Source organism: Balaenoptera acutorostrata, chromosome 9 (assembly GCF_949987535.1).
Source record: "Balaenoptera acutorostrata chromosome 9, mBalAcu1.1, whole genome shotgun sequence".
Taxonomy (NCBI): Eukaryota; Metazoa; Chordata; class Mammalia; order Artiodactyla; family Balaenopteridae; genus Balaenoptera; species Balaenoptera acutorostrata.
The window spans coordinates 56,809,818-56,826,726 of record NC_080072.1 but is presented as its reverse complement, the minus strand read 5'-3'; the positions used below and the strand labels follow the sequence as shown (position 1 = coordinate 56,826,726).

General features: G+C 36.5%; 1 protein-coding gene across 1 annotated transcript in view; it reads left to right on the top strand.

Moving 5' to 3' along the window:
• Positions 1-16,909, top strand: part of GDPD4 (glycerophosphodiester phosphodiesterase domain containing 4) — a 120,008-nt gene that overhangs the window by 59,139 nt on the left and 43,960 nt on the right. The window contains exon 10 of the mRNA XM_007187635.2: positions 16,456-16,677. Within this exon, the coding sequence (XP_007187697.2) occupies positions 16,456-16,677 (222 nt within the window). The remainder of the gene's footprint in view (positions 1-16,455; positions 16,678-16,909) is intronic.

Genomic DNA, 16,909 nt, shown 5'->3' with positions numbered 1-16,909 from the left:
GCTTCCATATCTTGGATACTATAAATAATGCTGCTATGAACATTGGGGTGCATGTATCTTTTCAAAAGAGCGTTTTCCTTTTCTTTCGATATATATGCGTGGGTTTATTTCTGGGCTCTCTATTCTGATCCATTGATCTATATATTTGTTTTTCTCCCAGTACCATGCTGTTTTTTTAAAAATATTTTTATTGGAGTATAATTGCTTTACAATGTTGTGTTAGTTTCTGCTATACAACAAAGTGAATCAGCTGTATGTATACATATATCCCCATATCCCCTCCCTCTTGAGGCTCCCTCCCTCCCTCCCTATCCCACCCATCTAGGTTGTCACAAAGCATCAAGCTGATCTCCCCGTGCTATGCAGCAGCTTGCCGCTCTGCCATCCATTTTACATTTGGTAGTGTATATATGTCAATGCTACTCTCTCACTTCATCCCACCTTCCCCTTCCCCCTCTGTGTCCTCAAGTCTGTTCTCTACGTCTGTGTCTTTATTCCTGCCCTGCCACTAGGTTCATCAGTACCATTTTTTTAGATTCCATATATGTGCATTAGCATATGGTATTTGGTTTCCTCTTTCTGACTTACTTCACTCTGTATGACAGACTTTAGGTCCATCCACCTCACTACAAATAGCTCAGTTTTATTACTTTTTATGGCTGAGTAATATTCCATTGTACATATGTGCCACTTCTTCTTTATCCATTCATCTGTCTATGGACATTGCTTCCATGTCCTGGCTATTGTAAATAGTGCTTCAGTGAAAATTGTGGTACATGACTTTTTTTGAATTATGGTTTTCTCAGGGTATATGTTCAGTAGTGGGATTGCTGGATCATATGGTAGTTCTATTTTTAGTTTTTTAAGGAACCTCCATACTGTTCTCCAGAGTGCCTGTATCAATTTACATTCCCACCAACAGTGCAAGAGGGTTCCCTTTCTCGACACCCTCTCCAGCATTTATTGTTTGTAGATTTTTGATGATGGCCATTCTGACTGGTGTGAGGTGATACTTCATTGTAGTTTTGATTTGCATTTCTCTAATGATTAGTGATGTTGAGCATCCTTTCATGTGTTTGTTGGCAATCTGTATATCTTCTTTGAAGAAATGTCTATTTAGGTCTTCTGCCCATTTTTGGATTAGGTTGTTTATTTTTTTGATATTGAGCTGCATGTGCTGCTTGTATATTTTGGAGATTAATTCTTTGTCAGTTGCTTCATTTGCAAATATTTTCTACCATTCTGAGGGTTGTCTTTTCATCTTGTTTATGGTTTCCTTTGCTGTGCAAAAGCTTTTAAGTTTCATTAGGTCCCATTTGGTTTTTTTTGGTTTTATTTCCGTTACTCTAGGAGGTGGGTCAAAAAGGATCTTGCTGTGATTTATGTCATAGAGTGTTCTGCCTATGTTTTCCTCTAAGAGTTTGATAGTGCCAGGCCTTATATTTAGGTCTTTAATCCATTTTGAGTTTATTTTTGTGTATGGTGTTAGGGAGTGTTCTAATTTCATACTTTTACATGTACCTGTCCAGTTCTCCCAGCACCACTTATTGAAGAGGCTGTCTTTTCTCCACTGTATATGCTTGCCTCCTTTATCAAAGATAAGGTGACCATATGTGCGTGGGTTTATCTGTGGGCTTTCTATCCTGTTCCATTGATCTATGTTTCTGTTTTTGTGCCAGTACCATACTGTTTTGATTACTGTAGCTTTGTAGTATAGTCTGAAGTCAGGGAGCCTGATTCCCCCAGCTCCATTTTTCGTTCTCAAGATTGCTTTGGCTATTCGGGGTCCTTTGTGTTTCCATACAAATTGTGAAGTTTTTTGTTCTAGTTCTGTGAAAAATGCCATTGGTAGTTTGATAGGAATTGCGTTGAATCTGTAGATTGCTTTGGGAAGTAGAGTCATTTTCACAATGTTGATTCTTCCAATCCAGGAACATGGTATATCTCTCCATCTATTTGTATCATCTTTAATTTCTTTCATCAGTGTCTTATAATTTTCTGCATACAGGTCTTTTGTCTCCTTAGGTAGGTTTATTCCTAGATATTTTATTCTTTTTGTTGCAATGGTAAATGGGAGTGTTTTCTTAATTTCACTTTCATATTTTTCGTCATTAGTGTATAGGAATGCAAGAGATTTCTGTGCATTAATTTTGTATCCTGCTACTTTACCAAATTCATTGATTAGCTCTAGGAGTTTTCTGGTAGCATCTTTAGGATTCTCTATGTATAGTATCATGTCATCTGCAAATAGTGACAGCTTTACTTCTTCTTTTCCGATTTGGATTCCTTTTATTTCTTTGTCTTCTCTGATTGCTGTGGCTAGGACTTCCAGAACTATGTTGAATAATAGTGGTGAGAGTGGGCAACCTTGTCTTGTTCCTGATCTTAGTGGAAATGGTTTCAGTTTTTCACCATTGAGGACAATGTTGGCTGTGGGTTTGTCATATATGGCCTTTATTATGTTGAGGAAAGTTCCCTCTATGCCTACTTTCTGCAGGGCTTTTATCATAAATGGGTGTTGAATTTTGTCGAAAGCTTTCTCTGCATCTATTGAGATGATCATATGGTTTTTCTCCTTCAATTTGTTAATATGGTGTATCACATTGATTGATTTGCGTATATTGAAGAATCCTTGCATTCCTGGGATAAACCCCACTTGATCATGGTGTATGATCCTTTTAATGTGCTGTTGGATTCTGTTTGCTCGTATTTTGTTGAGGATTTTTGCATCTATGTTCATCAGTGATATTTGCCTGTAGTTTTCTTTCTTTGTGACATCTTTGTCTGGTTTTGGTATCAGGTTGATGGTGGCCTCATAGAATGAGTTGGGGAGTGTTCCTCCCTCTGCAATATTTTGGAAGAGTTTGAGAAGGATAGGTGTTAGCTCTTCTCTAAATGTTTGATAGAATTCGCCTGTGAAGCCATCTAGTCCTGGGCTTTTGTTTGTTGGAAGATTTTTAATCACAGTTTCAATTTCAGTGCTTGTGATTGATCTGTTCATATTTTCTATTTCTTCCTGGTTCGGTCTTGGCAGGTTGTGCATTTCTAAGAATCTGTCCATTTCTTCCAGGTTGTCCGTTTTATTGGCATAGAGTTGCTTGTAGTAATCTCTCATGATCGTTTGTATTTCTGCAGTGTCAGTGGTTACTTCTCCTTTTTCATTTCTAATTCTATTGATTTGAGTCTTCTCTCTTTTTTTCTTGATGAGTCTGGCTAATGGTTTATCAATTTTGTTTATCTTCTCAAAGAACCAGCTTTTAGTTTTATTGATCTTTGCTATTGTTTCCTTCATTTCTTTTTCATTTATTTCTGATCTGATCTTTAAGATTTCTTTCATTCTGCTATCTTTGGGGTGTTTTTGTTCTTCTTTCTCTAATTGCTTTAGGTGCAAGGTTAGGTTGTTTATTCGAGATGTTTCCTGTTTTTTGAGATAAGCTTGTATTGCTATAAACTTCCCTCTTAGAACTGCTTTTACTGCATCCCATACGTTTTGGATCGTCGTGTCTCCATTGTCATTTGTTTCTAGGTATTTTTTGATTTCCCCTTTGATTTCTTCAGTGATCACTTCGTTATTAAGTACTGTATTGTGTAGCCTCCATGTGTTTGTATTTTTTACAGGTCTTTTCCTGTAATTGATATCTAGTCTCATAGTGTTGTGGTCGGAAAAGATACTTGATACGATTTCAATTTTCTTAAATTTACCAAGGCTTGATTTGTGACCCAAGATATGATCTATCCTGGAGAATGTTCCATGAGCACTTGAGAAAAATGTGAATTCTGTTGTTTTTGGGTGGAATGTCCTATAAATATCAATTAAGTCCATGTTGTTTAATGTATCATTTAAAGCTTGTGTTTCCTTATTTATTTTCATTTTGGATGATCTGTCCATTGGTGAAAGTGGGGTGTTAAAGTCCCCTACTATGATTGTGTTACTGTCGATTTCCCCTTTTATGGCTGTTACCATTTGCCTTATATATTGAGGTGCTCCTGTGTTGGGTGCATAAATATTTACAGTTGTTATATCTTCTTCTTGAATTGATCCCTTGATCATTTTATAATGTCCTTCTTTGTCTCTTGTAATAGTCTTTATTTTAAAGTCTATTTTGTCTGATATGAGAATTGCTACTCCAGCTTTCTTTTGTTTTCCATTTGCATGGAATATCTTTTTCCACCCCCTCACTTTCAGTCTGTATGTGTCCCTAGGTCTGAAGTGGGTCTCTTGTAGACAGCATATATACGGGTCTTGTTTTTGTATCCATTCAGGCTGTCTGTGTCTTTTGGTGGGAGCATTTAATCCATTTACATTTAAGGTAATTATCGATATGTATGTTCCTATTCCCATTTTCTTAAATGTTTTGGGTTTGTTATTGTAGGTGTTTTCCTTCTCTAGTGTTTCTTGCCTAGAGACTTTCCTTTAGCATTTGTTGTAAAGCTGGTTTGGTGGTACTGAAGTCTCTCAGCTTTTGCTTGTCTTTAAAAGTTTTAATTTCTCTATCAAATCTAAATGAGATCCTTGCTGGGTAGAGTAATCTTGGTTGTAGGTTTTTCTCCTTCATCACTTTAAATATGTTCTGCCACTCCCTTCTGGCTTGCAGAGTTTCTGCTGCAAGATCAGCTGTTAACCTTATGGGAATTCCCTTGTGTGTTATTTGTTGTTTTTCCCTTGCTGCCTTTAATATGTTTTCTTTATATTTAATTTTTGATAGTTTGATTAATATGTGTCTTGGCATGTTTCTCCTTGGATTTATCCTGTATGGGACTCTCTGTGCTTCTAGGACTTGATTAACTATTTCCTTTCCCATATTAGGGAAGTTTTCAACTATAATCTCTTCAAATATTTTCTCAGTCCCTTTCTTTTTCTCTTCTTCTTCTGGGACCCCTATAATTCGAATGTTGGTGTGTTTAATATTGTCCCAGAGGTCTCTGAGACTGTCCTCAGTTCTTTTCATTCTTTTTTCTTTATTCTGCTCTGGAGTAGTTATTTCCACTATTTTATCTTCCAGGTCACTTATCCGTTCTTCTGCCTCAGTTATTCTGCTATTGATTCCTTCTAGAGAATCTGAAATTTCATTTATTGTGTTGTTCATTGTTGCTTGTTTCCTCTTTAGTTCTTCTAGGTCCTTGTTAAATGTTTCTTGCATGTTGTCTATTCTATTTCCAAGATTTTGGATCATCTTTACTATCATTATTCTGAATTCTTTTTCAGGTAGACTTGCCTACTTCCTCTTCATTTGTTAGGTCTGGTGTGTTTTTACCTTGCTCCTTCATCTGCTGTGTGTTTTTCTGTCTTCTCATTTTGCTTATCTTACTGTGTTTGGGGTCTCCTTTTCACAGGCTGCAGGTTCGTAGTTCCTGTTGTTTTTGGTATCTGTCCCCAGTGGCTAAGGTTGGTTCAGTGGGTTGTGTAGGCTTCCTGGTGGAGGGGACTAGTGCCTGTGTTCTGGTGCATGAGGCTGGATCTTGTCTTTCTGGTGGGCACGTCCACATCTGGTGGTGTATTTTGGGGTGTCTCTGGCCTTATTATGATTTTAGGCAGCCTCTCTGCTAATGGATGGGGCTGTGTTCCTGTCTTGATAGTTGTTTGGCATAGGGTGTCCAGCACTATAGCTTTCTGGTCATTGAGTGAAGCTGGGTCTTGGCGTTGAGATGGAGATCTCTGGGAGATTTTCATCGTTTGGTAGTACGTGGAGCTGGGAGGTCTCTTGTGGACCCGTGTCCTGAAGTTGGCTCTCCCACCTCAGAGTCACAGCCCTGATGCCTGGCTGGAGCACCAAGAGCCTTTCATCCACACAGCTCAGAATAAAAGGGAGAAAAATAGAAAGGAAAAAAAGACAGAGGATAAAATAAAATAAAGTAAGATAAAATAAAATAAAGTTATTAAAATAAAACAATAAAAAATAATTATTAAGAAAAAAAGAAAAAAAATTTTAAAGTATATTAAAAAAAAAACGGACGGACAGAACCCTAGGACAAATGGTGAAAGCAAAGCTATACAGACAAAATCACACACAGAAGCATATATATATATACACACACACAAAAGGAGGAAAAGGGGAAAAAATAATATGTCTTGCTCCCAAAGTCCACCTCCTCAATTTGGGATGATTCGTTGTCTATTCAGGTATTCCACAGATGCAGGTACATCAGGTTGTTTGTGGAGCTTTAGTCTGCTGCTTTTGAGGTTTCTGGGAGAAATTTCCTTTTCTCTTCTTTTTTCGCAAAGCTCCTGGGTTTCAGCTTTGGATTTGGACCTGCCTCTGCGTGTAGGTCGCCTGAGGGCCTCTGTTCTTTGCTCAGACAGGACGGGGTTAAAGGAGCAGCTGTTTCGGGGCTCTGGCTCACTCAGGCCAGGGGGAGGGAAGGGTACTGATGGCGGGGTGAGCCTGCGGCGGCAGAGGCCGGCGTGACGTTACAGCAGCCTGAGGAGCGCCGTGCGTTCTCCCGGGGAAATTGTCCCTGGATCATGGGACCCTGGCAGTGGCGGGCTGCACAGGCTCCCGGGAGGGGCGGTGTGGATAGTGACCTGTGCTCACACACAGGCTTCTCGGTGGTGGCAGCAGCAGCCTTAGCATTTCATGCCCGTCTCTGGGGTCTGCGCTGATAGCCGCGGCTCGCGCCTATCTCTGGAGCTCGTTTAGGCAGTGCTCTGAATCCCCTCTCCTCGCGCACCAGGAAACAAAGAGGCAAGAAATAGTCTCTTGCCTGTTCGGCAGCTCCAGACCCTTTCCCGGACTCCCTCCCGTCTAGCTGTGGTGCGCTAACCCCTTCAGGCTGTGTTCATGCAGCCAACCCCAGTCCTCTCCCTGCAATCAGACTGAAGCCTAGTTTGAGTCTTAAAAACTCCTCAGGGCCCAGTTTTATACAGGCCCCCACATTTTTGTGGGTTTTGCCTGCAGGAACTCCATCAGGTTCTTACAGTGAAGATCAAGAAAAAGAAAATCATCTCCTGTTTTGAGCAGGGAAAGGAGAATATAACCCTTTTGAAATACATCCAGAGTATTCTCCATTACAAAGGCTTAGTCTCCAGAGGTAACCACATTACCATAACCTTATGTAATACATGGGAAGGGAAATCAGTCAACTCAAGCCCTCTCTAGCCTTTCTGTCATGTAAAGGTAGAGGGAAAAAATACTAAGAAATGCTTTTGAAAGTCATAGCCCAGACTCAGACCCACTAAAAAAATACGAAGACTTAATCATAAGGTTATAGTATACTTCCCTTCCTCAGCACCTTACCGCTACATGGACAGGGTTTCTGTATAATAAAAATGGATTATGACTGAGAGAGCTGCAACACAGACTCTGTTTAAGTTCTTAAGGAACCCAGAGAAATAGGATAGGACACAAAATAAAACAAGGAAACTGAATCCTCTGGTACCTATAGCTATAGCAAACATTAAACATAGTCCAGGTCCTAGCCAGATTAATATAAAACCTGACAGTAAAAGCATGATTATCTAAGTTCCTATTACTGTTTACATCATATCCAACTTCCAGAAAAGTTTTATAAGATATGCTAAAAGACAAGGAGAAACACAGTATGAAGAGACAAAGCAAGCATCACAACCAGACTCAGATATAACACAGACTTTGGAAATGTCAGAGAATTTAAAATAATTATAATTAATATGTTAAGGGCTCTAACATATTAGAAATATGGAAATAGTAGACAACATGAAAGAAAAAATAAGTAGTGTAAGCAGAGAGAAGGAAACTCTAAGAAAGAATCAAATGGAACCACTAGAAATCAAAAACATTTAACAGAAATAAAGAATGCCTTTGATGGATTCATCAGTAGACTGGAAAATGATAAGGAAAAATCAGTGATATTGAAGATAGTATCACTAGAAGCTTCCTACACTGAAATGCAAAAAAAAAAAAGAGAAAAGAACAGGACAGAATAGCCAAGAATTGTGGGATAGTTACAAAAGGTATAACATACATGTGATAGGAATTCCAAATGGAGAAAGAAAAAGTGAAAGGAACGGAAGAAATATTTGAAGTACTAATGGCAGAAAATTTTCCAAAATTAATGACAGAAACCAAACCACATATCCAGGAAGCTCAGAGAACACCAAGCAGGATAAATACCCAAAAGATCTATACCTAGCCATACTATATTTAAACTGCAGAAAACCAAAGACAAAAGAATCCAAAGAGAGGGGTAAAAGTCCTTACCTACAGAGGAGCAAAGATAAGAATTACATCAGACTTCTCATCAGAAACCATGCAAACAAGAAGAGTATACAATTTATAATGTTGAAAGAAAAAAACCCACTGACCTAAAATTATATATCCAGCAAAATTATTCTTCAAAATTAAAGGAGAAATAAAGACTTGTTCAAACAAAAACTGAGATAATTTGTCACCAAGAGAATTAATTGCCTTGCAAGAAACATCAAAAGAAGTTCTTCAGAGAGAAGGAAAATAACATAGGTCAGAAACTTGGATCGACATGAAAGAAAGAGCATCAGAGAAGGAATAACTGACACTTAAAAATAAAATCTTCTGTTTTTATTATTCAGCATAAACTTCTGGTAGAAAGTGTAGAAGAAAATTGTGGTGACCCTGGATTAGTAAAGAGTTCTTAGAACAACAAAAGCATGATCCTTAAAAGAAAAAAATTGATAAGTTGATCCTTATCAAAATGAAAAACTTGCTCTGTGAAATACATTGTTAAGAGAGTGAAAAGACAAGTCATAGACTGGGAGAAAATATTTGCAAATCACATATCTGATAAAGGACTTTTATCTAGAATAAAAAAAAAAACACCCCAAAATCAGAAATTAGGCCATTTAAAAAATGGCCAAATATTTGAATAGCTACTTCACCAAAGAAGTACATGGATGGGAAATAAGCACATGAAAAGATGCTCAATTTAATTAATCATTAAGGAAATGCAAATTTAAGCCACAATGAGATACTATGGCAAAACCTATAGAATGACTTCAAAAAGAGAAAGTCATGGGAATAGCAATAACTGGTGAGAATATGGATCCATTGGACTCCCATGCATTGCTGGTGGGAATGCAAAATGATACAACCACTCTGGAAAACCATTTGGCTGTTGCTTATAATGATAAACATATACTTACCATAGATTTCTAAACAAGGAATATTGCCAAGATTAAAAGTAATTCAGAGCATACCAAACATATCTAATTGTTTCTGGCATCCTTCTTGCTTGTAAGTAGGATATGGTGTATAGCATGAAGAAGTCAACCTTTGATATTTTGCTGTCTAAGAAACAGCACATAATTTGGTTACAAAAGTATTCAGTAATTTTACAGTTGACCCTTGAACAACATGGGCTTGAACTGCATGGGTCCACTTACATGCAGATTTTTAAAAATGCATACTAAGTACTGCACCATCTGTGGTTGGTTGAATCTGCAGATGCAGAACTGTGGATAAAGAGGACCGACTGTAAAGTTATAGTCAGATTTTTGACTGCGTGGGGATCAGCACCTCTAACTCCTGCATTCTGTTTTTCTGAATTTAGAGTCCTATACTGGAAAGGTGATATAAAAAATGTTATTGTAGTGGGTTGGTCATTTAAGAATATTAAGTACTTGAGAACAATGAATGTTTGTAGTTTTACTACCTATTAAGCAGATTGATAATACAATGTTTTAAAATAAAAATAGCAGAAGATAACATAATTTTAAGGAAACTTGAGTTCCTTCAGAAGTGAGGAACTTCTGTTTTTATTTAAAAATAATACCAGGCATGCCAAGGTTACCACAAAGTACACAGTTATTTGGGGGAAAAATAGGACAGATATTTTGGGCAGATGACCCACAATGTAAATAAAGATTTAGTCCATATTTTAAGGAAAAGACTGAATATTAAAAGATCAGTTTTGTCATTTTAACAAAGAGAAAACTGAATTACAATCTTGCAATAATATAACATTTGTTGGTGAATGATTCACAAGACTTGAAAAAATCTTAAATGAGTTTGTTTCTGAACCAGCTTTGTCAAAATTTTAATGCATTTAATTGATTCTTACCACATTCATTATTTTCAGTTATCATAAACTAAAGCAACTGTAGTTCACTTTCTCTCAAATCTTCTGTAACTTATTGTACCCACCTATTTGTCTTTAATTATTATTATTCTAGAAAAACCAGATAATTTAAATCAGCTGTGTCACTAAACACACTGTTTAGTTCAGTGGACTTTTCTCTTTCCATAGCAAGATTTCTTGGTGAAGAAAGTAGTTGGTTAAAATATATTCTGGTACAAACTCCCCACCTCATTACTAACCAGTACTTTGAATACTCTTATTCTAGCATGGTATTTATAGTGGGAAATAATACAGCTGAGGAAAGAATCCCAGCATCAGGGTTAGATTTTTGCCTGGAATTGTTCATCAATTGTTGAACAGTTGGGTGTCACTTATCATTTACCTATTAGTTGAACAATTGGGCATGTCATTTATCCTTTCAAGCTTCAATTTTTTCATTTTTAATGTAGTGTTCTGAGGTTGAATTAAATAATGCATTTGAAGTTTTCCGCAAATTGTATCTTATTGTTACGGTAGTCCAACTCTAAGAAGGTCACTTTTCAATGACCACTGTCTTGGAACTTATATCATGTTTTATTTGTCTGTCTGTCTGTCTTATCTCCCTTACTATACTGTGAATATCTTGAGAGCAGGATTGGTGTTTTATGAACACACAGCATAAGCTTGCTGAATGAATGGTTATCTTGTATCCAGGGCTTAGTAAGCAAATCTGTGTGTCATACTCATTTCTTCTCTCTCAGTGTTGTTGAAAATGTACAGTTAATGGCATTGATAAATTAATTTTCCTGAAACACTGCATTTCAAGTACCATCCACTGCCACAAAACCAAGTCCAATGCAAGTCCTTGTAATTGCATTTAATAAACATCAGCCACCCAATGGAGCTACAACACAAAGTGTTAACAATGGTGCTAGTTGGTTAAAAGTAAATTTAGTGCTTTTTTATTTTCTATATTTACTCAGGCTAAAGAATTTAAACTGTGATGTTGTATGCCAAGGGCTTGGGCTATGTTATTTATAATACTATAATAAATTATGTATTTATTGTATCAGCCAAAGTGAAAGACAAATTTTTGATAATTACCTCAAATTATTCAATTCCTGGTGATGGAATCAATATCCTTAGAAGGCTGTTTCCTAGGAAATATGCTATTTTTTCAGACTCTTTATAAGCAGATATTGTTTTCTAAGGGTTTGGGGAGTCCTACAATTGGAGAGGTCTAACAGCCCCACAGAACATTTAACCTTGTCCTGGGTTAACATCAAAAAGCTTGATTCCCACATATTAAAAGAAGACAGAAATTATACAAGACACACAACCAACTTTAGTGAAGTTTTATGTATATTTTCTCTGAGAATTGTCATGACAAACATTCACTATTACATCCCAAGCATTTTAAAAAATCTTCTACTAGCTTAAGTATATTTCCCTTCATTTAGGTATTACTTACACAAATAATCATTATTGATAAAATTGGTATAGTAGGTTGATTGGTGACCCCAGAAAAGATATAGCCACATGCTAATCCCTAGAACCTGTGACCATTATCATAAAGGCAAAAGATGTGATTAAGTTAAGGATCTGGAAAGAAGGAGCTTATCCTGGATTATCTGGGTGGGCCTTAAATATAATCATGTATTGTTGTAATGGAGAGACAAGGGGAGAACAGACATACATATAGAGGAGACCACACAGAGAAGGGAAGCGATGTGATCACGGAGGTAGGAACTGGAGTGATGTGGCTATTAGCCAAAGAAGGCCAAGGCATGTCAGCAGTCACCTGAAGCTAGTACAGACAGATTCTCCGCCAGAGCCGCCAGAGTGAGCATGGGCCTGCTAACACCTTGGTTTTAGACTTTTGGCCTCCAAACTGTGAGAGAATAAATTTCTCTTCAATTACCAAGTTTGCATTAATGATGGAATTCTTGAATTCCATAGGTTGGTCTTTCTTCTCTGTAAGAGGCCCTTGTCTAAGGATATTAATCAGAACATTCTGTTTAGATCATCTGTTGATGATCTGCCAAAGCATTTCCTTTAACGTCTGTTTTACTGTGGAGCTCTACCTTTAGGACAGCAATTTGTTTGGGGAGTTCCAAAACATCTAGTAATACATGTATTTATTATTCATTTTTAATACAGATAACTGAAGAGGTTAAAAATCTCTTTTTTTTCCCCATAACATTCCAAAGTTGTGAACCACTTGAAAAGCAAACAAGCAATGTATATATTTACCCTTTTATTTTTAGTAATCCCACATGCCATAGAGAGAGCCATAATTTTGGCCAGTTGAGCCAATTTGATATCCGGTAATGGATCTGAGATTCTTTAAGGGAATCTAGAAAAATTATTGCATAATCAGCCTATTATTTATTACTTTTTTTCATTTTTAAGTTTAACCTATCAATAAATAACATTAAATCAATATTTGATACAGGAGTATCCAAAAGATCTGTTCCAGGTGCGGACAGTTCTCAAATTATAGAAATGATGAGATTCTCCTTTGTTGATAAGGATAATACAGTTGCTATTAAGCGTGTTACATTAGTGACTGGTAATATGAGAAAGAGAAAGTAGGTATTTTGTAATTAATCAACTAACATAAAAATACTGGGTATTTTAAGTTAACAAGAGGCATTATATTGAATGTGGTACCATAAAATAGAAAGATGTACCTAGTATGAGATCTGAAGATTATTAGACTAATTTAGCTAAGACTGCATGTTTTTCTGAGGCAAAGATAAAAAGCCTTGGATCAGCGAATAGGCATTAATAGGCAGAGTCTTTGATGTATCTCATGTTGTTAAATTAATACCCATAGACTATGGCCTTACCTTTAACTTTCAAAAAGAAAGGTTTATGATGATCTGGAAGATCAGCAAAGATGATGGTTGAAGAAATATTTTGAGATCACTGAAGGTCTTTCTGTTTTCTGTGTTTTGTGAGAATGGTTCCAAGATGTAAGTCAAATCATACAGAGAGCTATTTCAAAAAAGCTTGCTACCTATACTCTACAACATCCAGTTAATCCCAGAAATCATCTTAATTTTCTTTAGTGTTTGGCCTTGGATAATTTTGTATAATTTGTAATCTCTCACTAGATTATGTCTCTCCTTAGCCAATAGGTCATGGCCTAGGTCAGGGGTTTGCAAACTATGGCCTGCTGTTCAAATCCAGCCCACTGACTATTTTTATATAGCTTGTGAGCTCAGAATGGTTTTTGCATTTTTAAATGGTTGAAGAAAAATCAAAAGAATAATGTTTCATGACACATAAAAATTATATAGAAGTCAAATTTCAGTATCCATAAATAAAGTTTTATTGGAACATAGCCATGCTTATTCACTTATGTATTGTCTATGGCTGTTTTTGCAATATAATAGCAGAGTTGAATAATTGTGACATAGACTATATGTCTAACAAAGTCAAAAATGTTTAGTGTATGGCCCTTCACAGAGTAAGTTTGCTGATTCCTGGATAATGAACTGTTATTTTGTAGAGTTAAAATTTCTCCTTAGAGTCTATGTGAATAGAATTATAGAGTCAGTCTTAGAATTTCAAGATGGGTATGGGTTACTGCATATCCTTAAGATCTTGTTTTAAGACTTGAGAAAAGTAGGATGGGACTTCCATAAATGCCTGAAACATAACTTTCCAGGTGAAGTGTTGATTTTGCTCTGGTGAAAGCAATAAATATTAGCTATCTTTATAAACTAGGACATGAAAGAAAGTAAAGATAGGACCAAAGAGAGTACATTCAGGTTAGGCAGTGCTAGAAAATGAGGTATAACTCTTTGGTTAATAGCTCACAAATATTGGTGGCAGACCACCATCTCAGTTTTGGGGTTTTTAAAAAACATGTAAAATAGACATATTGCTTGGACTAATGCAAGGGATAATTAAGCCTTGTTATATTGCCTGTTATAGTTGGCTTAGATCTTTTCTAACTTCAGCATTAATAGGATCTTAGGCAACAGTGTCAACAGAGTCAATCTGAACTCTTGTGGGTTTAACGCCAATTATTCTGCCTCTTTTCCCCTTGGGTTCTGGTACCGTGAACAATTATTTGGTTATTTTTTTGAATCAACATACTCATGTCCATAGTTATAATTTGATAATGTACAGTAGAATTTTCTGTGACTCCTGATAGTAATTTGTCTGTGCTACATTTCTTGTGGTGGTTCTTGCAAAGTAGGTTCCTAACAAAACTGATAAGAATGTGCCATAGAGAAGAAAGGAGTGTTCTTCTGACAGTTATAGATGAAGACATGGAAAAGGACTTAAGATTGTTAAAAATTCCCACTTCTTGGTTTTAGTACTCTGAGAAATCTGATTTTCTATGGTAGTGACATTAATAGTAAAGGTAGTTGTACCTGTATCAACAAGAAAACTGTATTGTTGTTCATTGATATTTACAGATAGTTCTCATCATAATTGTCTGTTGAGTGGTATTGTTTCCCTCAAAGTGGCATCACTGGGCAGATTTTGGATAATTTTCCTACTTCTAAACCAATATGATACATTGGATCACCCACTGGCTCTTCTACTTGCAATTTTTCTAAGCATAGGCATAGAGAACCAAGGACTTTTTAGTACTGTTTTAAAAATGTTCAACCTTATATTGGAGACAGTCTAAACTGGCATTGTCCCTTTCCAGTTTATTTTTCTGAATAAGTCCCCCCATTTTATATATAAAAAAGAAGCTCAACTTACTTCAGATATTAGATCTACCCTGTAATGCTGTTTAGAGATTAATGCTGTTTAGAGATTACTGGAATCTAGTTTTAAACTCTCCTGTTGATTAATCTTTATAGTTTTACTATTTTGAATTTTTCATCCACTTTATCATTAAAGTAAAGGTTTCATAAATAAATGTCCTTGTATAGTGCATTTCTTATTCCTTTTGCCCATTCAGGGACATTTTAAAAATTATGCACAGCTGAGTTATTTAAATCCTTTCTTGGTCTTTCCCATCCTGTTCTTTTAACAATTTTCCCCTCATGAAGGTCTAGTGATTTAGTGAATCAGTTGGTCTAGATCTGGTAGAATCTAACAAAAGCTTGTATTCCAAAGCAAATTTCTGTTTTCCTGAGGATTAAGAAAACCTTTACTTATAAACCTCTACTCAGATGTAGACCATGGTTTAATTCCAGACTTACTATCTGCCTTCAGGTATAGCATGGGAATATTGTGCAATGTGATTTATTTTTTCTTGAGAAAAAGGTGAGAAAGGGCAGGTTGCTTAGGAAGTCAAAGGATGGAGAAGAAATAGAAAGGGCGAGAAGGAGAATGAAGATAAAGTTGTATAGAGAAAAAGAGAGATTATTTGAATCTTGGTAAAATGTGAGGTAGCTGCTGCTTCCTTCTCCTGAGAGATAGCCTGTTATCACTGACTTTACCTACAAATGATCTAAAATTGGCAAATGACAATAAAAGTAGCCATCTATTAAATTTAGTATAGCTAATATGTGTATGGACTGAGGTATAAGATGAAATGCTGTGTGCTGCAAAGAAATTATAACAGTTCCTGCCATTAGGGAGTTGCACTCCAGTAGAAGCAGTAAAGAGTGAGGGAACTATTGTGAATTGTGCACTTCTCTGTGTACCAGACACGCTCCTAGACCTGATAAATATTTTATCATACTTGACCTTCAAAATAATCCTGTGAATACATAGATTACTTCTCCCCTTCCCCATTTTATATTAGGGTAATGAAGACTTTGAAATTTTAAATGATTTTATCAATGTTACACAGCAAGAAGTATATGAAGCTAGGATTTGAATCTGGTCTAGGATATGTACAAATGACTGTAGAAGGCAGAATGAGACATACAATTACAAAGACCTAAAAATGGGTCATTGGGGTTTTAGCACCATTGAAGTCTCTTTAGTTTAGGAATATTTAAGGGAGGGTTCATTAAGGAGGTAGCATTTGAACTGGGCTTTGCAGTTTGAGGATAGGATTTTAACAGGTGGATATGGTAAGGAAGGCAAGTGAGTGATAGAGCTGGGATTGAATTCAATTCAGTCTGAAGTCAAAGCCTATTTTCTTTCCATTACACAAAACTAGAACAGTGAGAGAAAATGTGGAAGCCAGTGCAACTGAAAGGGGATTGTAATACTTTGAGTTATAGAAAGAAAAAGGTTGAAAAGGAAGTTCAAGACAAGAACATGAAGGACCTTCAGTACAAATACAACAGGTTCTACAATATAGAATAAATCATTCCAAATACCATGATTACCTATGGAGGTTACATTTAATTTCTCTTCTTGGCAAATCTTTTCTCAGGACCAGTATTTTGGAGGGCCTGGTGGGTTGAATGATAATGGACCAACATGGAGGTAGGGCTGGGTGTGGGGCTAAAAGCAGGAGAATTGGAAAATGCTTTTGACAGGAGCCAATGTTTTCTATGATATATTTATTTTTAGTTCAAACCATTTTACAATATGAAGCCCCTATCAGAGGCTGATAGAGAAAAAGCAGGAAATCAGAAGATTCCAAAACTAACTGAATTATTGGAACTTGCACAGAAGGAAAAAAAATCTGTGATATTTGATCTTAATGCCCCTGCACCAAGACATTTTCACAGAAGCTCGTATGTCCGCCATGTAGTAAGCGTGATCCTTGACTCTAAGATTGAGCAACATCTGGTATGTCTATCTTAGTATTTATGGTAGAGGTTGGGAGGTGGGTAGCGTGTCCCAGGAGCGTAGCAGCTGAATCTGACCTACCTTGTAGATCTTCCCTGGAATCCTAAAATAATTTTGCTCCCTGTAAAAATGGAGATGACTACTTTATACAGCTATATGTGGCAATCTAAGAATGACCCAATTAAATTTACATCAGTGGGGAAAAACATTGAAGCTATTTGCTATTACAAAC